This window comes from Crinia signifera, chromosome 19 (assembly GCF_055691185.1).
Source record: "Crinia signifera chromosome 19, ASM5569118v1, whole genome shotgun sequence".
NCBI lineage: Eukaryota > Metazoa > Chordata > Amphibia > Anura > Myobatrachidae > Crinia > Crinia signifera.
In genome coordinates this window covers 63,076,570-63,100,174 of record NC_139226.1, presented here as the reverse complement: position 1 = coordinate 63,100,174, position 23,605 = coordinate 63,076,570, and the positions used below count along the sequence as shown (strand labels likewise).

General features: G+C 42.7%; 1 protein-coding gene across 1 annotated transcript in view; it reads right to left on the bottom strand.

Moving 5' to 3' along the window:
* Positions 1 to 612: 612 nt before the first annotated feature.
* Positions 613 to 23,605, bottom strand: part of ALDH16A1 (aldehyde dehydrogenase 16 family member A1) — a 56,136-nt gene continuing 33,143 nt past the window's right edge. Inside the window, exons 12-17 of the mRNA XM_083162681.1 lie at positions 22,087 to 22,256; positions 20,175 to 20,342; positions 17,370 to 17,574; positions 16,068 to 16,253; positions 15,081 to 15,206; positions 613 to 3,895 (exon numbers count right to left, since the gene is read on the bottom strand). Of these exons, the coding sequence (XP_083018807.1) occupies positions 3,722 to 3,895; positions 15,081 to 15,206; positions 16,068 to 16,253; positions 17,370 to 17,574; positions 20,175 to 20,342; positions 22,087 to 22,256 (1,029 nt within the window). The 3' untranslated portion in view covers positions 613 to 3,721. The remainder of the gene's footprint in view (positions 3,896 to 15,080; positions 15,207 to 16,067; positions 16,254 to 17,369; positions 17,575 to 20,174; positions 20,343 to 22,086; positions 22,257 to 23,605) is intronic.

The window sequence follows — 23,605 nt, the reverse complement described above, 5'->3', positions numbered from 1 at the left end:
CAGAATATGCGGCCGCAACCGTGCAGGCGAATCCCCGCCTTCCATACGAATCGCCACCTGCCGTCCGTACGCGGATATGTGGCGATCCGCATGAAATTGGACGGGGATACGCCTCCTCCGTCTTGGGAGCAGCCCCTGCATTCGATGGTCGCCGAACATCGAATGCAGGGCCGCACGCTCCACCAGGTCCCGCAACACAAGACCACACGGACACTTGTCCGTGTGAAATCATGTATGGGGGCGGGCAGCTGACATCCGGCGATGTCAGATGCCCGCCCCGTACCCACGCGTCACGGCCTCATTACCATGCATACGCCCCGCGTTTGCATGGGAACGCCCATGAAACGCGGGGCGTATGCATAGGGTAATGAGGCTAAGTAGCCCCTCACGCCCCTCTACGCCCCCTGTGCGGCGTGTAAAGAATCCGTGCGGCGAAATCGCCTGCACATGCGCAGAGTGACCTCTGCACATGCGCAGACGATCAACATCGGCGGTCCGTCCGCATGCGGGAATATCCGCACCGATCAGAATAAGGCCCTATGTTTTTCAGAGTAGGCAGAATTTTCTCTCCTATTATAAACAGGAATAAAAAGGAAGTAGCGCTAAACAATATTAAGATTAAAATTAAATCATATTTAATAATAAACAAACAATGAGGCACACTGAGAAAATTATTATTAAAAAATTATATAAAACACAAGGCACCTTTGACACTTTTCTGATTGAATTATAGAACTGCAAGGATCCGATCCTAAGTATACCGCCAAAAACAGTCCACATATACTGGTGTCCAAGGGAAAGTCTCTCCCAATTAAATGGTAGAATATTTACCACAGTTGAGGTCCATTAGGCATATTAATCCAGTTTGGAATGCATTGCAGCAGTATCCTCCATTATGGTAATAAGGGGAGTGAATGTTAGCCTCCGCAATGGTTATAAATTTTAGATCTGAATGGCGGCTGGTCTGGATCCAAATTGTGCAAAAAGGCAGGTAAGTGTCCAGGTACTCTGTCCTGATGCGTTTCACTGTAGCCAGGTACAGTATACCTCTCACATTTCAGCAAAAACACATTTTGATGAGCTGCTGTCAAAAATAGGGGAGCGTTTTTCTTTTCATGGAGATAACAAATTTTTCACATTTGGAAAGAAAGTTGGTCGTCTTTAATGTGAAACTCTCAACCCGCCTCTATGGTAATACGGTTATGCAAATCTGTCCATTCCCTTATATACTTTCAACAGTTCTACAAATCTATGAGCAAACTCTAATCGTCAATTAGGCAAACATTTATTTTTAGAGTAAGATGTAATCGCCACAATTAGATGCACTTTTCGTTCAATCCCTTTATGTGTCAATTCAGATATTGAATGGGATCAATAATAACTGAAACCCATGAAAGCCACAGGACCAAATGGCTTTACGGGCGATTACTACAAATTACTCTTCCTAGAAATTACTCTGGTAGAGGGGTTTACTACTATGGGATATTATATTATACGATTATTAAGATTTTCCTTAAAAAGGATAAAGACTAGGAGTTGTAATGGAGTTGTGTTGGACGCATGTCTTTAAATAGTAACCCGTCTTATCCTCTGATGAAAGCAGCTGCATAACTGCTGAAACTCATTACACCCACCTACATCCACTAACTCCACACAGGTTTTTATCTTCTTTTGAAAATGTTAATCCAGTTGCCACTCAGGAGCCTTCTCATATTTTCTTACGTAATAAAGTGACCTCCAGGGGCGGTTTTGTTGAAGTAATTTGTATTGAATTTATATACATTTAGAAACAGTACAAGAAAATAAACAAAATAAAGAAATTACAAAAAAAATAACAAATGGTAGCAGATTTTCACAGTACATAATAAATGCATGTAATAATTGTACAAAACATATAAAACATCAATGACAATGGGTATATGCATAAAGAAAAAGCAGTGATTTATAAAAGAAGGATAATGAGAAAAAAATGGAATAAAATAGAAATAAGCAAACGTTATAATCTATAAAGCAGAACCAAGATCTAGGGATGTGTTCCATAGTGGTGACTGTGTATATCTAGGGGTAAATTGACTAATATGGGAGTTCCATTGAAGATGGGATGTTGGCCTTAGCAACCAATCAGATTCTACTTCTTATATATTTAACACATTCTAGAAGATAATAGGTAGATTCTGATTGGTTGCTATGGGCAACATCCCATCTTCAACAGAACTCCCATCTTAGCAAATTTACCCTCTAGGAGAAGGGGTGGGCAATAAGAGTAACAGCTGGAGGGCCACTTATTGCCCACCCCTACTATCTAACCAGCGGTCCCATATGTAATGAAATTTGCACGGCATGAACAATGTATACATATTTTCATATAGTAAGGTGGACCAGTTATAGCCAAGCAGCCACGTCCGGTGCTTTGGGGGCCATCCATGACTGAGCAATAATTACTTTGGCCAAACTGGTGGTTTAAAAAGAGGAAGGGGTCCATGTGTATTCTCCCCACGGACCCACTCCTCTCCAGCGGTGCAGTCGTTTCTGGCTTTGTGCCAGAGTCTCCTCCTTCCTTCACATACATCTACACCTGAATTAGGGAAATGGTGCCAAGAAATTATGCCAACATGATAGAATCCCATTTGTTCATATGCTAGACTCATATCTATGTCCTGTGTTTGGAAGTTGTGTTTGCGGGTTTAACAGGAAGGCCACAAGCATACTCATGCTAACTGTAGCTTTAGGATCCAAAATATGAGCAGTAAGATAAATGATGCATGACAGTGATTAGAAGAATATTGCTATTTTAAAAAAGAACACAATATCTCATAGCACATTTGCCATAGCTCTGAGATTTTGAGACGATTGGACAAGGCTATCCTCTTTCATTCTTAAATTTGTATTTTAACCAAGACAAAATACTAACCACGCAGAAAGTATTGCTTCACATTTGGAATAAACATAACAAGGGAAATTAAATTATCGGTTAAAAAAAAAGGACTTTACTGCAATTTTCTGGTCAAGCAATTCAATTGCAGGAAGTTTTATTATTGTCTGAAAAAAATCACCATCTTCAGGCAAAAACACATAGGATCCGTGGATACATGTTTTTTATCAAGGCTGATATTGTGAAAACAGTTAATTTATTGGGAATTATCTTTCACTTGCCTCCTGCACTCTCAGGACTTTTGGGGCTAATTGTACCCCCCCCCCCCCCCCCAGTGGATGAAATAGCTTAATTAATTACCCCCGTTAATTGAATTTCTCTCCTTATCAATTATGATTACTCCTACTTAGATTACTATATTTCCTACTTTATTACAAGATGAGAAAATATCATCACGGATGGATTTATTAGGTATTTTACTAAATAAAAACATTTGAGCATAACTTTCTGCAATATGTTTATTGAAATACTCTTAGACCTGAAAAATACATGGTTACCACACAGCTTCATGAGAGCCTTCATCGTAGCTGACCTGCTTGAAAATCCTACAATTCTTGCAGATGGGAGAATCATTATGAAAGATTATTACTGTATATCGATGGAGAAATTGCATCTGAATACTCAAAATTCTGGGTCTAGCATGTGAGGGCATTTTTAGTCGGAGGCTTTACTGGTCCTTATATTTAACTCCCTGAGGCGTAAATTGTATGGCACATAAAAAAGGTACCATAACTGGAATACAAAAAGTATTAACAGGGAAGTAAATTGTTCAGAAAGCCCTAATAAAGGTTAGTTTGCAAAAATCTCCCCCATCGGTATCCAGATATTTTTACACTGTGTAGCTTGATACAGGAACTCTTCACCTGCTCCTTGTTGGGGATCCTCCCAGTCTCTTGTTAGCCCATAATTCACCCATGTCCGCTTACAGTTTTCAGCAGAAGACCACTCCACAAACTTAGATCCCTGTTAAAAGAGAAGAGACTGGTGCAATTTCATGCATGCCATCTATATTTTGTAATATGTCTCCTACACACTGGGGAAAACCATTAAGTAGAATTATATTATATCGTAAACCAATCACTAGGAAACCAGTGACATCACCAAGGCACTCAAAGAGCAGTACTCATGAGGCACTCTCCCTAGTTAACCCACTAATACCACTTTCAGGCATATGTGGGCTTCATTATATAGGGAAGACAAAGCGGAAATTTTACACACGTATTCAAGAACACATCCGCAACATCACCAACAAAAAGACCAATCACAGCATTCCGACACATTATATAGAAAAACACAACAGCGATCCAAGATCCCTGAAATTTATCGGCCTTAAGAAAGTGAAAATCGACTGGAGAGGGGGTAATCAAGACAAAGCCCTAACCAAAGAAGAAACAAAAATCATCTACAATATGGGAACATTAACCCCCAAGGGTTTGAACGTGGACTTTGATATAGCAGCCTTCCTATGAAACAGTCAAGGGGCCGCCACTGTCTTACATCGCCACCCCTATCAGGCCTATCCCAAACAACCACTGTTAGAACCCGAATGTCCAATTCTTACCACACAACTTGACAAGGAATCCCCATATTAACCGTAGTTATATTCATTGGTTGCTCCTGCTTTCGTTTAGTTTTGTTTTTTCTATTTTTATTCTATTATTTTTTGTCAGTTTTCATTTTCATATTTTTCTTTTTATTATTTTATATACATTTACATTTACCTTTATTTCCATATAAATTTTTAATTTAATTTCTATGTCTATTTTTATTTATTTTTATTTTCATTTATATTTATATTTTCATTTATTCTTATTTTTATTTCTATTTATTTTTGTTTTTATTTATATTTAGTTTTATTATTATATTTAGTTATGTCTATATATATTTTTTATTTATAAACTGTCATTTTTATTATTATTATCTTATTTCCATAATTATATGCAGTCACCATTCAGTTTTAGCATTCAATTATACTATGAATACAGACCATATTGTATTATAAGTATTATAAGATGTTATTATATATTTAATATATCTCATGTACATATCCCCAATGTGTCTATGTCCGCCGTCTTGTGTAAATAAGCCACATTCAAATGATCACAGTTACAGTGCATGAACCTCTACAGTAACTGTCGACACCACCCAAGAGCTGACACAGATGAAACGGAGTCACATCCACACTATGAAATCACTCAATCCTCTATCCTGTAACAAGGAAGAGGGACGAGTGCCTGGGTGAAAGCCGTCATACCGGCACAGCGAGAGCGGACCCTGAGCTGACAGTGAGGGCGGCCCCGAGCTGACAGCTGAACGCAGTGAATTACAGCCGGAACGCACAGCAGAACACACGACGCTGTGCCCGCGCCCGCCCCCTCTCTCACTGAACTAAGCACAGAGACGGAGCGGACAGTGACGCCGCCTACCCGCCCCCTCACACAGCTGAAAAACTATCAGCATCACTTCTACCCGCCCCCCCGCACACAGCTGACAGCGGCACAGTCACAACAAAAAGCGGGAGAATAAAATGAAAGAAGTGACGTCACATCCAGCAACCAATGAATGTGATTAACTAAGATCCAAGCATGCCCACGCAAGGGCGGAAGTCACAAATAAGACAGCATAAGATTGCCTGACGCCCATACAGGGGCGTATAGGAAAGAACCAATTGAAGGACAGGAAAATCGTACTTAAAACCCAGCCTGCAGGGGCACCAACCACACACACCATCCTGAAGAAGCCTGTTTGGCGAAACTAGTCGATGCATGTGGAGATCCCGCCTATGCCGATTGCACAACATGGCATTGACGGGTAAGTCTGCCGGCAGACCCCTTGTACCCTGGGAACAGGTATTTTCTCCTAACCGCTCTAACAAGCTTACAAGACTTTGAACAAAGCTACTATATCTACACCTACTTGGCCAGTGCACCAGGACTCTATATGTTTGTCCTGTGACCCCCTGTCCTTTTGTGTGTGTATACCGGTAGTAGCAGTCATCTAGTTATTATTATTATTTTCAAATTGAGCGTATATTCAGTGTATTTTAAACACCTATATAGTGATAATTTATTGCTATTCAAACTGTCCTTTTTATATTGTTAAATCCGTTGGAAATAAAATTGAATTTAATTTTTTATCATAACCTACGTGTATGTATATTATTTGAATATTGTTAGTTGAGGGAATAGTGCGGCATAGGGGGAGTGGCCACGGCGAGGCGGGAGTGAGGGTGCGTGTGGGGAGAGCTCCCTGGACTACCATCCGTTGTATGCCATAAGCCGCCGCTAGAATGGTGTTCCCCCGCCCCTCGAGCTCCACAGGAGTTTAGTACCTGCCGCTGGAAGTGGAGGCTGGTCGTGGTGTCTTTCGCCGGCATCCTGAGCGGGACGGCTGGGTATATGACCGAGCGTACGGGGACTGGCTCGTGCAGACGCAGGTGGATGACGGAGGGTGACGCGGTAGTCACGTGCTAAGAGACGCGAGGCACAGCAAGCCGGCGGCGTCTCCATCGGGTCCTCGCTGTGAAGCAAGGAGAGCGCTCACGTGCGGTGGCTACTTCATAGCAGCCTTGTCCCCTTTCCGCAACTGGGCACAAATCCTCCTGTGTGGAATCGGGGCATACACCCCCTCAAGCACCCGCAGTGAAAAAAAAGGCGGAAGAGTGAATAGCTACAGAAGGAGCTTCCTTCTACACCACAAAAGGTTGGGCCAACGAGTACAAGCCTGCTTAAACGGAGGTGTGAGTAGCCGCAACGAAAATAACTGCAAGTTAAGGTACCAACTGAACCCCTCTCCCCTTGAAAGGACTCATATAATTAAGCATAGCTCCAGGTGGCAGTCTGTGTCCCGGAGATGCATTACAAAAGCCTGCAGTAATTCGGGGTATGCCGCTGAGTGTGTATGCAGATAGCATTGTGAAACTGAATAGTATATCTGGTGAAGGTAAAGCAAGTTGTGTTACTTTTGCCACACTGACTGCCGTATAATACCATTTGAAGATACAACAAGGGCAGGTGTCATTAACCAGGTTGCGTGCAAAACCCCAGCTGTGATTGTAGTGTAAGCAGGTGGGCATCTAAAAGCTTCTGTTTCATATACCATAAATAAAGATATAAAGATACTGTCGAAACCCCAAGAAAGGTCTTCAGTCATGGGGAAAACGGGGAATACGGCGGCGGCTGCAGCCGCAGCCCGTTTAGAAAGATATGCCCGGTTGCAAGTAAACAGCAGTACGCAGTCTCCTGCAGCAACACCCCAGAGCACTCCTACAAAGGATAAAAGCCCCTCGAACCCTCCGGAAATCACCTTACAGCAATTGCTGGAAGCCATTAATGGCAGTGAGCAGCGTCTGACAGAAAAAATAGGGGACATTCAAACAGATATTAGCGCCATGAAGCAAGATATGAAAGAGGTGAAAGTCCAAATTAAAGAGGCAGAGTCACGGGTCTCTAATCTGGAGGACTGTAACAATATTTTGTCAGCGAAAGTTAACATGTTGTCAGACCAGGTGCGGGACATTAAACATAAAATGTCTGACATGGAGGGGAGACTAAGAAGAAACAATGTTAGACTTGTAGGACTCCCTGAGCGCGAAAAGGGCGCAGACGTAGTCCTATTTATGGAAAATTGGATAAAGGAGAAACTAGGCAGTGACTCTTTCTCGAAGGTCTTTGTGATTGAGAGAGCCCACAGAGTCCCTTCCAGACCTTTCCCCCCTGGTGCCCCGCCACGAACAATAATTATAAAGTTTTTAAACTTTCAGGATCGGGACACTGTACTTCGTCTAGCCAGGTTGAAGGGTCCGCTGGACTATAATGGTTCAAGAATCTCACTGTTTCCCGACCTGGCCTTGGAGATACAGAAAGATAGAGCCAAGTTCAGTGAGGTCAAGAAAAGGCTCCGGGAGAAAGGGGTCAAGTACTCAATGATGTTTCCGGCTAAATTGAGAATTATGGCAGAGGGGGAAACTATCTTTTTCCAGTCCGCCAACGAGGCAGCGGCATGGATTGACAAATGGGCGCCGGGGGTTCATCAACTGGCGGCTAGTAAAGCATAATGTTAAAAATGTTTCAGTAATAGTCCAGGGGGCTCACCACTATATAGTGAGCCAAAAAAAAAAGTAAAAAGCCCCAAGTAAGGGAGGGAGGGGGGTATTTTCTGCTTTGGGGATTCATAGGTATGCCAGGGGGGTAAGGTATACAGGGTGGGGGGAGGGGGGTATATGTATTTTATATTTATGTACTTTATATGGTTGTTATTCGGTAAATGTTTTTTGTGTATTATGCAGTAATTATATTTGTTCGACAGCGATGCACCTAGAAGTGATTATAGCCGGAAGCGAGTGCTACCGGGAGTATGGTATGTGGCAGATTTCTCTTTTGATAAATGTACAGATGGTATGGTCCGTATTTTAGCCTGGAATGTAAGGGGCATGAATGACAAGATAAAGCGCTCATTGGTTATGCGCCAGATTCGGCACTATGGTGGGGACATAATATGCATGATGGAAACCCACCTTGTTGGGTCTAAACTTCAGGCTATTAAAAAGGCTTGGGTTGGCCAGGCATACCATGCTCCATTCACGTCATCGGCCCGCGGGGTGTCTGTATTAATCAACAAAACAGTTGCTTTTGAATGCCTAAGGGTAAAGATAGACCCGGGAGGTTGTTTTGTTTTTCTAGAATGTATCATAAATGCATTACAGGTGTGTCTGCTGGCCGTGTACATACCCCCGCCCTTTTCCTTTGACATCTTGGTCAAGGCAGCGGATTTTATGTCGCAGTCCCCAGACATCCCTGTGATGATTATAGGTGATTTTAATAATGTACTTAACTATCGTTTAGATAGATGGCATAAGAATATGGTTAAAGTGGATAGAAGAAGTAAAAGCAATCAGGGGTTTAGCCAGTTTATAGAGGATATGGGCCTGATAGACCCATGGAGGGATAGAAACCCGGACCTTATCCAATATTCTTGTTTTTCGGCATCGCATGTGGCATTTTCCAGAATTGACCTGGCATTAGTCTCCAGTGGGCTTGTGCCACAGGTTTCTGAAGTAACATACAAAGCCAGGGGAATATCCGATCATTCTCCACTGATATTGGAACTTAAGGAGTCATCCACGAAGGGATGCGTATTTTGGAAATTCAATGCCACATGGTTGTCAAAACTGGGGTCCGGGGCTGATTTAATAGAACAATGGGCAGAATTCTGGTTAATAAATAGAGGCTCTGCCTCAGGGATGACTACCTGGGAGGCGTTTAAAGCATTTGTGAGGGGCACCCTCAAGAAAAGGGTTGGGGAGATTAAAAAAGCTAGCAGACAGGAGGCGGCAGAATTGGAAAATAATGCAAATGTAAGTGAAGCAGCATATTTGGTGGGTAAAACAACAGAGGCCAAGGTGATATGGGAGAATGCCAAAGGGAAATGGCTGGATTATGTTAAAACAACAAACATTTTAAGTATGAAACAGAGGTCAAAACATATTTATGCCAATTCAGACAGACCAGGTAGATGTTTGGCATATTTAGCTCAAGCTGAAAAACCCACGAATACTATATCTAAGATTTTTGATAAAAATGGAAAGTTACTAACGGAGGCAGTAGATATAGGGTTGATGTTCAGGGATTATTTTTTTGAGTTGTATGAGTCTAGATTAAAATATAATCAACTTCAAATTCAGGAGTTTCTAGGTGGGATAAAACTCCCCTTATTAACGTTTGAAGATAGCTGTGCGCTAGAAAGCCCTATAACCTTGGAAGAGATTCAGAATGCCATAAAAACTCTACCTGGGGGGAAGGCCCCAGGCTTAGATGGCATCCCCATTGACCTGTATAAACAATATATGGATCACTTCGCCCCCTGGTTGTTAGAACTGTTCCTGCTATGTTTTGAAACCGGTATGTGCCCACCCTCCATGTTGGAGGCTAAGATTATCCTTTTATTAAAACCAGATAAGGATCCGGCGGATCCGGGGTCATACAGGCCAATTTCATTATTGCCAGTTGAGGCAAAGATACTGGCAAAGATACTGGCGACTAGGCTAAATGGCTATTTAGAAAAAATTATCCATCCTAACCAAACGGGGTTTCTCCCCGGCAAGTCAACCTCTATTAATATCAGAAAAGTTTAGGCACCTCCAGTTATCAGAAAATAAGACCGTTAATTCAGCAATAATGTCGCTGGACGCCAATAAAGCCTTCGATGCAGTAGAATGGGAGTATCTATGGTCGGTATTGCGCGCTTTTGGATTTGGCCCCAAGTACATCAGGTGGATACAGTTGTTATATGCAAACCCAACGGCGCGCATGTCCGTAAACGGATGGACATCCGATGCCTTTTCCCTATCTAGGGGTACAAGACAAGGCTGCCCATTGTCACCCAGTTTATTCTCAATGGCCATTGAACCATTGGCATGTGCCATAAGAAACCATTTGGAAATCATCGGCTTTAGCGTGGGACAGCAATACGACACAGTTGCCTTATACGCGGACGACTTATTGATTTTTATGTCCGATTATGTAAAATCGGCCACTATTGTATTACAGCTGATTAAATTGCACGGTGGCTTCTCTGGTTTTGAGGTAAATGTCAAAAAATCTAGTATATTGGCCTTAAAACCACAGATGGCTTCCAATCCCCAAATTGTTCTACCAGTGAAGTGGTCCGAGACATTTAAATATCTGGGGATCCATATGTCTAGGAACCCCCTCGATTTTATACATCTGAATGTCCAGCCCCTGTTGACTTTTATAATGTCTAAATTTAAATCATGGAATCGCCTGCCCCTCACTGTTATAGGGCGTATTAACTTAATAAAAATGGTCATCCTACCTAAGTTATTGTATATTCTTCAGCAGTCGCCACAGTATTTGCCGGTCTCTTTGTTCTCAAAAATTAATAGTTTAATATCCACTTTTATATGGAACAATAGGAGGGCGAAGATCCAGATTAGCACACTGATGAGGAAAAAAGAGCAGGGTGGTGTAGCACTCCCTAATTTTAGATATTATTATTTGGCCGGGCAGCTATTGCAGCTACGTGATTGGGTACAGGAAGAAGAGGGCAGCAGTATAGTTAAATTATTGGTGGCACAGGGTAGCTGTGGCTTTACTCCATTACAAAGATTGTTGTCGGGAGGAGTGAACCGAAATGACCCACCGCTAGTAAGACAGGCAGTTAAGATCTGGAGGGAAGCAAATAAAATAGCCAAATTTACAGACATAGAGGTGGAACACCCCCTGTCAGATTATAGATTTCTGAAGGAGCTAAAAACACTTCAACCAGACAAGATCTGGGGACAGTTTGGGTTACATTGTATTAGTCAGCTGTATGAACGGGGTACATTGAAATCATTTATGCATTTGGAATTAGAATTCAACCTCCCTTTTTTTTTAGGTACTTGCAACTGAGAAGCGCACTTGAATCTCAATTTAAGAACGAGGTGGTATGCTTTTCGGTATCGCCTATAAAGAAGATGTTGCAAGGAGGTAATAAACGTAAAGGGGTGTCAAGACTATATAACCTTTTAGTGGCAGCAAAGTATGATGATGGGTTGGGACATCTTAAAGAAAAGTGGTCGATAGATGTGGGACCGCTGAATGACATGGAATGGAATATGGCTTTGACATCTGTTCATACAACAACAAACTCAATAAGGGTACATCAAGTGCAATTGTTTTTTCTGCATAGGTCCTATATGTCCACTATGAGATTGGTTAAAATGGGCAGTCGTACTTCGGCGTTATGTCCCAAGTGTAAGCTTGAACCAGGTTCCTTTTGGCATTTAACGTGGGGTTGCAGAGTTCTTGGGGCATTTTGGGAAAAAGTACAACAAATATTGATAAGCACAGGTATCCCTGGTTCTGCACTGGATTGCAAAAGTTGTGTGTTAAATGTCCATGTAGGCAACGAAATTAATAAGCACGATAAAATGTATGTATCTAACCTTTGTGCACTGGCTAAACTAATGATAGCAAGGACCTGGCTCTCTAAAAATGGGCCCGATATTGCAGCCTGGATATCATTGGTTAATTTCACTGCAACTCACGAAAAACATATATTTATATGTAGAAAGCGTTTAAGTAATTACACTAAAATTTGGCACAGATGGCTCACTTCTAGTCACGTAAGCATAGAATATAACTTAAGATAATAGGTATAAATAAAAGTAGGGGTGGGGGTGGGAAAAAGATAAGAGGGAGGGAAAAGAATATTCCTTTTCTTTTTTTTTTTTTTTTTTTTATGTGATGCTCGTAATAGAAATATTGTATGTTTATTTGCACTTCACATTAGTGGGAATTTATAGCATTGTTTTGTATGTGGGTACATTTTGATATAATTAATACCCTATTGCCTGCAGGGGCATATCAGACGTCAATTGTTGTCCAGGAATGTGTAAGGGTAGCCCGTGGTGGAATGAACTGAATGCAATCCCGTTATGATCCGCTATTTGTTATCTGTTAGAATATAATGTAAATCGGTATCTGCATGCACGTGGGCCACCCAATTATAAATATGAACAAAAATAAATTTATGCCCTTAATGCCCTAAAGCTCTGGTATACGGTAAAGATAGGGACCTAACTACCTCATCTGTACTTTTTTCTTGGTGCATCGCTGGGTGTAAATTCTATACGATAAATTGCAATCTTAGTGCTAGTTATAGCATATTTAATGGTAGTAGCACTATTAGTGCTTTATGCCCCTTTCCCACTGCAGCCTTAAAACGGTATTTTGCCGATTTTTGAGGGCAAAATACCGTTTAAGGCTGCAGTGGGAAAGCGCCAGAGTTGAAATACCGTTTAAAGTTAAACGGTATTTCAACCCGTTTTCAGAGCAGGGTTTTGCACGGTAATCTACCGTTTAAGATGCAATGGGAATGCATCTTTAAACGGTAGAGATGATTGCTGATTTTTTTCAGCAATCATCTCCGTGTGTGTACGCTGCCGGGCTGAAAGATTAAACACTTTCAGCCCGGCGGTACGCCCCGCTGCCCCCCGCCCCCCCCTCCCCCTCGCCCCCGTCCTGTTATACCCCTTTTACACCTTTTACACGGGTCCCGTGTAAATGGCGGTGTACATGGTCCCGCTGCGGGTGCAGGCACCCGCAGCGGGTCCACAGCGTGCAGCGCTGGGCAAGATGTGCCCAGGTGCTGCGGGAGGAGGGGGGTCCCTGCTGCTGCTGAGGGGAGAGGGGGTACCTGTCAGCCTGACACGGCGCTGCCGCTGCTGTATCTCCCCCCCGGCGGCCGCTGCCGCTGCTGTATCTCCCCCCCCGGCGGCCGGTTCTTGCGGCGGATGTACAGTCAGTGTCGGCGGTCCCTCTGGCGCAGGGGAAATAGTACTTATTTCCCCTGCGCCAGAGGGACCGCCGACACTGACTGTACATACGCCGCAAGGACCGGCCGCCGGGGGGAGATACAGCAGCGGCAGGCACTAAACGTTTTGAAGAGCTAAAACGTTTTACCTGCAATGGGAATGGTACTTAAATGGCATTTGAAACTGTAATCTGCTGCAGTGGGAATGCTAAATACCATTTAAGATTACCTGTAAACTAAAACGGGTCTGCAGTGGGAAAGCAGCATTACATAGTACACAATGTTGAAGGTTTTTTTTTCTTTTTCTTTTTTTTTTTTTTGTCTGTTGTTATTGTGCTGGGTGTTTAGTGTCTATATACGGAATACGGTGCCGAGGCCGGTCATGCGTCAAAGTGCAATGGACAGCTCCCTGGGCCACCTGAGGTGGGGGTCCAGCGAGCGGCCTGCACTACAATACAATGTACCCACCAGATAATAATAAAGTAATAATGTAAATTAATGTACAATGTAATGTATTGTAACATAATGTAAAATATGTGGCTTGCTTCAAGCAACGTTGTTCCTTTTTAAAAAACAATAAAAAGTATTAAAAAAAAAAAGAATATTGTTAGTAAAGCGCAGGGTGTACATCCCCACTTGCCCACTTTCAGGCATATGCCTTGGCAAATACACTGCTCCGACACATTGTAACCAAGGTTCCAGCTTGGAGAACCCCTTTCACACTACATTTCAGATAGAGGTTTTTCTCAGTGGGACCCCTTTTGAACAAAAGTCGTGTCTACACTGTAATTCAGTGCCAACTCATTTGAAGGGGATGTTCTCTGCAATCTACAGACATAAACGGATGCAATAACCCGTGTTGTCCCGGGATAACGCTGGAGGATTGCAGATTCATGGACTGAGGATGGTCAACCGTGGTCCGATCCTTTTAGACACAAGCAGGCCCGGGGTTGACTAAGCATGTCCTGAAAAGTTCCCTGGTTTTTGGTTAGGTCAGACAGGAGTATAAATTACAGCATCTACTGTTTGGAATGTCTAATCTGCCACTTTAGGAATATTTTGTAGAGTTTTTAGATATAATAACATATTTTTGCCCTCTACTGTATGTATAATTTGGTGTTTGAGTTATGTAGGCACTAATCACTGGTGTGCAGGGGATGCAACTGCTATGGGACCCTGACACTTAGGAGGCCCCTAGGCCCAGCAAGCAATCCCACTGCATTATCTTGAAGGTTATTTTATTTTATTATTTATTTATATTTATTAAATAGTGTTGCGTGGGTAATGATGATGCCGCAGCTATTCAGGGCCCTTGTCAGCGGCTGTCTCCTCCCCTTTCATGCCCACCTGACCTGTCTTGGTCTGCTGCTGGCGTGTGTGGCCGGGAGACCCGGGGCTGCCTGTAACAACCCTGATTTACCTCATTACCTGCTCCTGTCTATCTATCTCGCTTACCCAGACCCCCTCTTTCCTCTCTCTCACTCCCCTGCCTCTCCTCTTTTTCTCTCTCTGATTCCTCTATTTTCTTTCTCCCTTTGCCCTCTTTTTCCATGCCTTTTTCCTCCTGCTCTTTCCCCCTAATCTCTCTCTCATTCTCCTCTCTGTGCTCTCCCTCCCGCTTTCCTCATGCTTCCCCCATTCTCGCTTTCTCCCCCCCCCCCTCTCCCTATCCCTGACACACAGTCTCATTCCCTGTGTCTCCCTCTTTCTCTCTAGTTACACCCCCAACACCGATATTTTATGTATTTATTGGTAATAGAATGTTATGAAACCGATTCATATCCACATCCTAATCATACAGTATATAAAAGTTACTGCTTAGCTATTTTACCTGTTCAGATCCGAAGTACCACATGGCTTGCACGTCTTGGTGTTCCACTAGATATTTCGCTATGTGGTCTCGTCCCCCAGAAAGAATGTTCACTACTCCTCCTGGAAGGTCTGATGTGTCAAATACCTTTACCAACATAAAACGGGTTTTATATAAATAATTGTAGATGTCAGAAGGTCATGCTGTGAGTGGAGAATATTTACCAGATTCATTTTGGAGAAAAGAAGAACATATGAATACCCTGATTAGAAGCAGATATCTTTGTACCTCCGGTACTGCTACTTTCTTTCTTATGGGGCCTACACACGGGGCAATTTCAGGGCATTTTCTACGTGATCTCACTAGATCTCTTAGACCAGTGGTTCCCAACCCTGGTCCTCAAGTACCCCCAACAGTGCATGTTTTGCAGGTCTCCACACAGAATCACAGGTGCTATAATTAGCTCCACCTGTGGATCTTTTCAAATGTGCCTGAATAATGAGTGCACCTGCCGGGTGACCTGGAAAACGTGCACTGTTGGGGGTACTTGAGGACCAGGGTTGGGAACCACTGTCTTAGAAAATGCCCCTACATCGCTCCGTTTGTAGAGGCCATAGAGCGGCACATAGGTATTGCTTGGCGATTAAGATCCAGCATGCTGGATAAATCTATAATCACTGGCCAGGCCAGTGTTCTTACCGGAGAATACATTGCTCAGCAACATTTCCCCATGGCCCCTTTACATGCCTTTAATATACAGTATTGTCATTGTCCTTATTGTGCAGTGTCTACAGAAATTCATCCTGATACTTATCATTTGTCACATTACACACTGGATAACACGATATTGCTATAGTTATGTAAATATATTTGAATGAGGCATAAAAACAAAAAAGTCTCCATTGATGAGTATTCACAAACTGACCAAAACTATGTTTATGCCTGGTCTTTCTAATGTTCACCTAGATCAAAATTATCACATGCTTCAACAAAAACATTGCATTTTACCTGGTAAAAATCTAGCGCTGGCAGAGGGAACTTCTCACTCGGTATCACTACCACAACATTTCCACGGACAATGGCGGGGGCAAAGAGGCTGACGAAGCTTAAGAGAGGGCTTTCATCTGGACAAGCAATTCCTACTACACCAACAGGTTCCCGAATTAGCACTGTGGCTCCATAAAGCAAAGTTTCCTTCAAAAGACAAAAGCAATAAATCCATTTACCATTATTTAGGTGGCAAGCTTGTTGTTTTCTAGACATTCCATTATGTCTGAAGCTTTTTGTTCAGTAATCGATCTAGAAGGACCACAATCCCAGAAATGGGATATCTGGATGCCACCTTTGTTGCAGGTAATGCATTTCATTATCTTATATATTCAGCTATAAAACGCTTTTGGCCATGTCCAGCCGTACGTTTCTTAAGGGCCCCATACATCAGCAATTAATTGTGACAATTTTCAGATATGGAGATGATTGCCACAATTAATTTTAGATGTGTGGGCTCCCCCTTTTGGCAATCCCAATCAAAATTGCCAGTCGATTCCTTAATCAGGTTTTTAAACATGCTTAATAATCTTGTATTATCTGCAGATCTTTTTTAGATGTGTGGGCATTCCCAATTCGTCTTCTTCATCTATTTACATTATGAACAGCTGAAATGACAATCGATTGGGGCAATTTCCAGATATGAAGATGCAATCTTTAGATGGAAAAATCTGCCGATCACTGAAAAATATCTGTAATGTGTGGGCAAAGTCAGATAGATTGTAAAATCGATTTATCTGGCCAAAATATCCCTATATCTGAAAATCCATAAATTGTGATTGCTGATGTATGGGGCCCATTAGACTATTTCTAGATCTTGTATGCCTCAGATAGGCTTTTAACATCCTTCTAAAATATTTGAACATGATTCCAAAGAAAAACCCTTGTAAAGCTATGTACTGTACATACAGTGCGATTTAGCCAGGCGATTTTGCCAAAATCCCCTATAAGGTTAGTAGAAATCGCACCGCGTGTACACTGCGGGCCATAGAGATGCGCGGCCCTGCTGCATTGCTATCGTCCGGCAGAATAGACAGTGCAAGCAAAGCAAATTTTAATTAGTCGCATGTCTGTGCATATTTTGCCTATGGCCAAATCTCAAAGTCAAAATTGCTTAGTGCATGAAGCCAAAATCAGCTGCCCGTGTGTACACCCCTCCCTTTACTTTGTATTTAAATACAGGCTTGTTAAAAGGGAAAAGATATCAGGGCGGGGGGAGGGGGAAGCAAAGACAAAATTGTAGCACACAACAAAACAGCATACCTGCACATTGCCACCATATTTGTCACAGTATGCTCCCCAATAGAAGAGACGTTGAATGCTGAGGTCCACTTCTTGCAAACACATCTCTTTGGACTGTCCAGTCAAGGTGTTCAACCTTTGGGCTACTTCATCTCTCCTCAGTTCTAGGTTTTCCGCCATGAAGTACACAATTTGTGCTCTGTTGTGTGCTGCCCTCTTGCCCCATCTGTCAAATGTAAATTTGGAAGACAGTGTTTAATGCCACATAAATGCCCAATACTGTATTCAGTCCAGGTCCAGCTAAGCCTGGATAAAAGAGATCATAGACTGGTGGCATCTATCCTGAATGCATCCAATGCAATATAAAACATCTGTTGAGTAGCAGACTGGACATAGAACCAATGTGAGAGGTCTGAAAAAAAATCTGTATTTTTGATTCCGGCTTAAACCCCTAGCTGAAAATCAATGTGGGAGTGCTGCTAATGTAATGTGGCAAGTATGTACATTTTCTATCAGTGTCTAGGACTGTAACTCTATATCGAGTCTCATGCCTGGTGTGCCACAAACACCCACCGGTGGCTGCTGGAAGATGCCTGCAGCTGCAGCACAATGTTCCCCAAAAACCATCCTACAACCCAAGCTTACAGGGTTCAGATAGATTACTAATAGGCTTGCTGCTGCCAAGTCTAGGTCTCTCACCCCCTCAAAGGCAAAATTGGGTGAACCTCAGTAATTTCACTGGAAATATGGGAGAATTTGTGGTATCCTATATAATAAAAGACTAACACTGCTCCTCACTTCTATGATGGGGCCAGAAGGAGCAATTCAAGTGTTGCTCGTTTGGCCACACACACAGCCGCCATTGCTGAAATTACTGTTATGTTGTTTAGTCATTGAGATGGGCTGGGAACCAGTTTTATATAACAAAAAATACCAGCAAATGAAGTTCTGGATTTTTTTGTCCTGAAAAAGGACCACAATATTAATTTTAGTTGATAATATAAATGCAGCCCAATTTGTTAGAGACTGAATTATAGAGCATTTGGTTAATTACTTTTTTTTACTACTAGCTAGTAAATAAGACGTGTTCTCCCCAGAAAAGTTTCCCATCCGGGTGGCATCAAAAAGTAGCCGGGTAGGGGCATTCACAATAATAAAATATTTAAATCATGACTGCAATGATTTAAACTTGAGATATTTATATACAGGTTTAGAAACCCTTATCCAAATTTTTCCGAAAACCATAGTTTCCAAAATGTACTTTTTTTTTATTTTGCTAAAAACCTACTGAGGACATATGTAACTGACACTACTGGGGACATGTAACTGGCACTACTGGGGACATATGTAACGGACACTAAATATGTGCAAGAAAATGATTGCTTGGCATTCCAATTCAGTGTCTGAGATTTTACACAAACTTTGTTTTATGCACAAATAAAATATATGTGTGTGTATTTCATGTGTTTGATGTGCTTATACAACATAAATGCAAGATAATTCAAGATACCTCATTCAAATATAAAAATATTCCAAAATACGGAATAATCCATTATCCAAAATGCTTCTGGTCCCGAGCATTCTGGATAAGGGAAACTCAACCTGTATATTAATTCGCCTCTTCTTAGAGGCCCAGAACTACTCACTGCCCCTTCAAACAGCTTTCAGATATTTAAACAAAGCTTTGTCCCCACTTGCTTGCTCCGCAAGGAGAGAGAGTGGATGCTCTTCACTCTCTTCACTATCCTCAGCAGGAATTTTCTTTTTAAGCACTGTGAGAGGGATCTCTGCCCTCCATCAATGTCAGTGTGCATGTCCTTGGATACTGAATGAAGCACTAGAGATCATGTGATGGAAACTGATGTCTAGTGTTCCGTCCAGCATCCCTATCTGCCGGAAACATGTTAGCATTGGAGAGGGTGTTGGGCGAACAACAGGGGACATACACATTACTACAGCTGCTGGCAATCCACTGGAGACGCAGACTTTGTCCCCAGTGGATTGCCCAGCAGCTGCAGTGATTTGCACGTCGAGAGAGGGGGTCTTGCCTGCCGGGCGCAGAGGGAACGCATGCTGGGTGGACTGTCCATAATTTAAAGCATGGGGAGAACACTGTAAGACAGTGGTTAGGGTTAATGACACAACTAGTTGGACTGCAAAACATTCACGAGTCAAGGGCAGTGTGGATGTTCTGGAGGAATACATAAAAATGGCTGGCGATTGGGATGCTGGCGGTCAGAAAACCAGCAGTGGCATCCCGATGATTAGAATACGGACAGGGGCTGGTTGAGTGTACAACTCTCCCCGTTAGTGCCCAACACTAACTCTTGCCCACCTTAGTACCTACCCCCCACCAACAAACATGCACACAGTCTAACCATAAGCCTTCCCCCCTGCGGCGAGACCCTGGCATAATGGATCCCAGCTGTCAGGATTCTGGCTCCGGGATTTATACTGCCTGATCGCCGGCATACTGACCGCATCCAGTTCTGGATATTATGCAGTTTGATTTCTAATATATGCAAATTTTATATTGTTCTTTAAATTTGACTTTAGAAATTTGGTAGCCAGTTTCTATAATAAACAAAAACTACCAGTCTGTGATATATTATACTGTATACCCCAATATATTTATACACATATCTTTGCAATATGTAAAATATTTACACATTCATTAAGCTACTGTATTCTCTTCTAGTTTCTCTGGGATTCTGCTAGCTACAATATAGACAGAACAGATGCAATGAAATAAAACTTTTTTTTTATTATTTCCCTTTGTTGCATAAGGAACAGTTGCTAAGACATAGAGCCACAGACACTGCTTACCCCGGAGCTGCCTTATGAGCCGCTTCAACTGCATTGCGCACATCCTTTCTGCTGCTATCAGCGACGTATGCTACAACAGTCCCATCACATCCACAGACAGGGCGAGAGTACATGCCATCTGGGCGCTTTTGGGCCCCAGCATAATATAGCTTGTAGGTTCTATCAACACTGAAAGGAAATATGAAGACAAACCATAATTACTACTTTTCAATTGATCTGCAGATACATCTACATACGGACAGTGCAATTGCATATGGGTTGCCTGATCAGTCATGACTGATGTCACAACTGGGCAACACAGTTGTGCGGTCAGTCACTGGCAGCTCCTGGTGCAGATATACAGGAGAGCGGTGGATTGCACATACACACAGTATGATGCGCCGATATGTCTTTAGATCGGCTGTGTTGATGCTAACTGAATACAAAGTCTACAGGGGTTATTCAGACCTGATTGCACAGCTGCAAATTCGCAGGCCGGGCGATAAATCGAACGTCTGCACATGCATAAGGCTTGCAGTACATATGTGCGAGGCCATCCTGCGATAAAAATCCAGCGTCTTTTTAAGATTGCTGGCTGTATGCAAATTGATTGAAAGAAAGCGGCCTTTGGAGAAATCATTTGATGCCGGCTTGTGTATGTTTTGCCTCCCCCTCCCGTTAGCCATCTTTTTGTCTAATAGTAATGCCCCTTAAACATTATGCAACACACCACATTATGCCGCACATCGTAATGCCCATTGCACATTATGCAACACAAACCATAATGTGCATTATTCCACATTATACCACACACGGTAATTCCGATTACATATTATGCCACAGTTATGCTGCTGACACCATTTTATGTCCACCACACACAAATGCATCTTACAAATGATGCCCCACAGTAAAGTTTCTGCCCCATTACAGAAATGTTTTTACCTACATGCTCGTTGCCACAGGTTACATGCTGAGGATTTCTTGATTGTTGCCAGGGGTTACTTGCTCATTGCCCAATGTTTCATACTTGATGCCAGAGGACATAATATGCTCATTTTTGCATACTGGTTTTGAGTCTATAAACTGTGGCGCTGAAGTAAGCGTCTGCAGCACACATCACTCCAGTTATTTCCTTAAATAACTCAAAAATACAATGGTATAGAAAAGAGTGAGTTTTAGTAGCCTGCCTGACGACGGGACACCTTGGTCCCGATACGCGTTGCAGAAGTCTGGATTGTGCCATCTAGGAAAGGAGTTTCCCAGTGCTGTGGGGGTAATCACCTGGAGACCTGTTCCATCCGGAGAAGCAGGGATACTTTAAGGAGAAAAAGACCTCTCTACAGGCGTTTATTCACCATAATCTGGTGGCTCCATCATATACACTTGATGGAGAGCCTCTTCTAAGGTGAAGATACGTGAGATAAGGAGAGTATAGTTTCAATTCTTGTTTTTCACCCGTCCCTAACACAAAATAAGGGAGTGGGTACTTATTTTCACGGATATTACTGTGTGTGGGACAGGGGTCAGCGCACAATAGTCACTCACTCTTTTCTATACCGTTATATGTTAATTGCCAGGGGGCTTTACATGCTCATTGCTTGGGGGGGGGGAGGTTACATGTTCATTGCCGTGGGGGTTACATTCTTGTTGCCCAGTGTGTTCCTTTCTAGCAGTGCTCAGGAATGTGCCCTTTTGGGCAGCGCTGCGCTCCTCTGACAGACACGAGAGGTCCGGCGGAGACTCTGCAGTGCCCACTCCCTGCCACCAGAGTCTTCTCCAGGGCAGTGAGGAGCGGGGGCCGCCGGCAAACCCTCTCTTTCCCCCGGCTCCTGGAGTTTGAGCCCACCAGAGCCACCCTCCCTATGCCTCTGCTAAGGACCCTTTAGTACATTTTCCCTCTAATGACAGAATAGAGTGAGAATAGAACGGTTACCTAGGAATTTCCATATCCTGAGTTTGAAGCACAGATGGGCTGATGGGTTTCTGCCCAGGAATAGGAGGTAGATTAGCTCCATAATTAGCAGCAAATGATCTATAGTTTACATCTCCAGGGTTTGGTTGGGGTCTGCTCTCCCAGGATGGTCTCACATATTCATAAAGCCCCTTATAAAGACAAAAATGGTTATATTTCCAACGCATGTTTATAGGTTTACAATTACAACGGTTTTTGAATGTCAATGCATTTAGTGGTTTAAGGTCTCCCCCTAAGGGATTTACACATTATTGCAGATAGTGATTAAATCATTTGTATAGAGATCTACAAGTGTAAATCAGAATATGCTTCTGTGTATTTGCACATTTGCAGTTAATAGTGACTCCACAGGCCTGAGATGTACATGAACAAACAGGATTACTGGGAAAACCATAAAGGCATGAACACATAGGGTACTTGTGTTATATCTGGGCGCCCGATTATTTGATTGTATGCCTTATCTTAAGGCATACAATCAGATGCGATCAACGCGATTTTCCATAGGATTCAATGTTAAAATGGTCCTGTTCATACCCCCACTATCCAACTACGCATGGAGTTGATTTTACATAGTGTGGCGAGCGCAGCGAGGGGACGCGGATTACTTAAAATGTATTCCGCGTCCGCTCGCCACACTATATAAAATCAACTCTATGCCCACTTGGATAGTGGGGAAATGAACAGGACCATTTTAATATTGAATCCTATGGAAAATCGCGTCGATCGTATCGCATGCGATTTTGTCGCGATGCAATGCGATTTTTCCGACCCGATCATAAAACGGGGCGCCCAGTTATTACACAAGTACCACACATAGTACTGGGAGCACTAAACCAGGGATGATGCTAGGATTTTCATCACCTGGGGCAAGACAGTAATTTGGCAAGCACGTATGGGTATCACATCCAGCACCCCATGGCATACACCCCCCCCCCCCCCCCCCCCACACACACACACACACACAGTTACGGCCCTGTGGGAATGTAAGTGACCAGATTCAGTAGCCGCAACAACATGTAGATGAGAAAATCACATACGAACAGAAAATAAAAACCTGCAACTGCACAAAAGTATAACACATCATATTATGTCATGACCTGTGCATTTAAGTTTGTGGTAATATACAGTAATTATCCCAATCTGTAGGGATATTATCCCAATCTGTAATCTGGCCCACTAATGGAGTTGGGTACGGGATCCCTGAGTTTAGACTGCCGGTGGTCATAAGAACGACACCCCAACAGTAAGGATCCGACCCTTTTAGGGTAAGTAGACCCTTACCTTCACCTAACCCTGAAAAAACGAAGGAGGGTAATTCTGTGCAAACCTTCACTATTTAATACCAGTGGAATAAATACAATAACACTTTCTATAATGAATAAAAAACTTTTTTACAAATGAAACGATAACAATAAATTCCGTTATCTTTCTAAAAAGGGGCGTGGCCTAATATCGATATACTAAAACAGACTTCCGAACA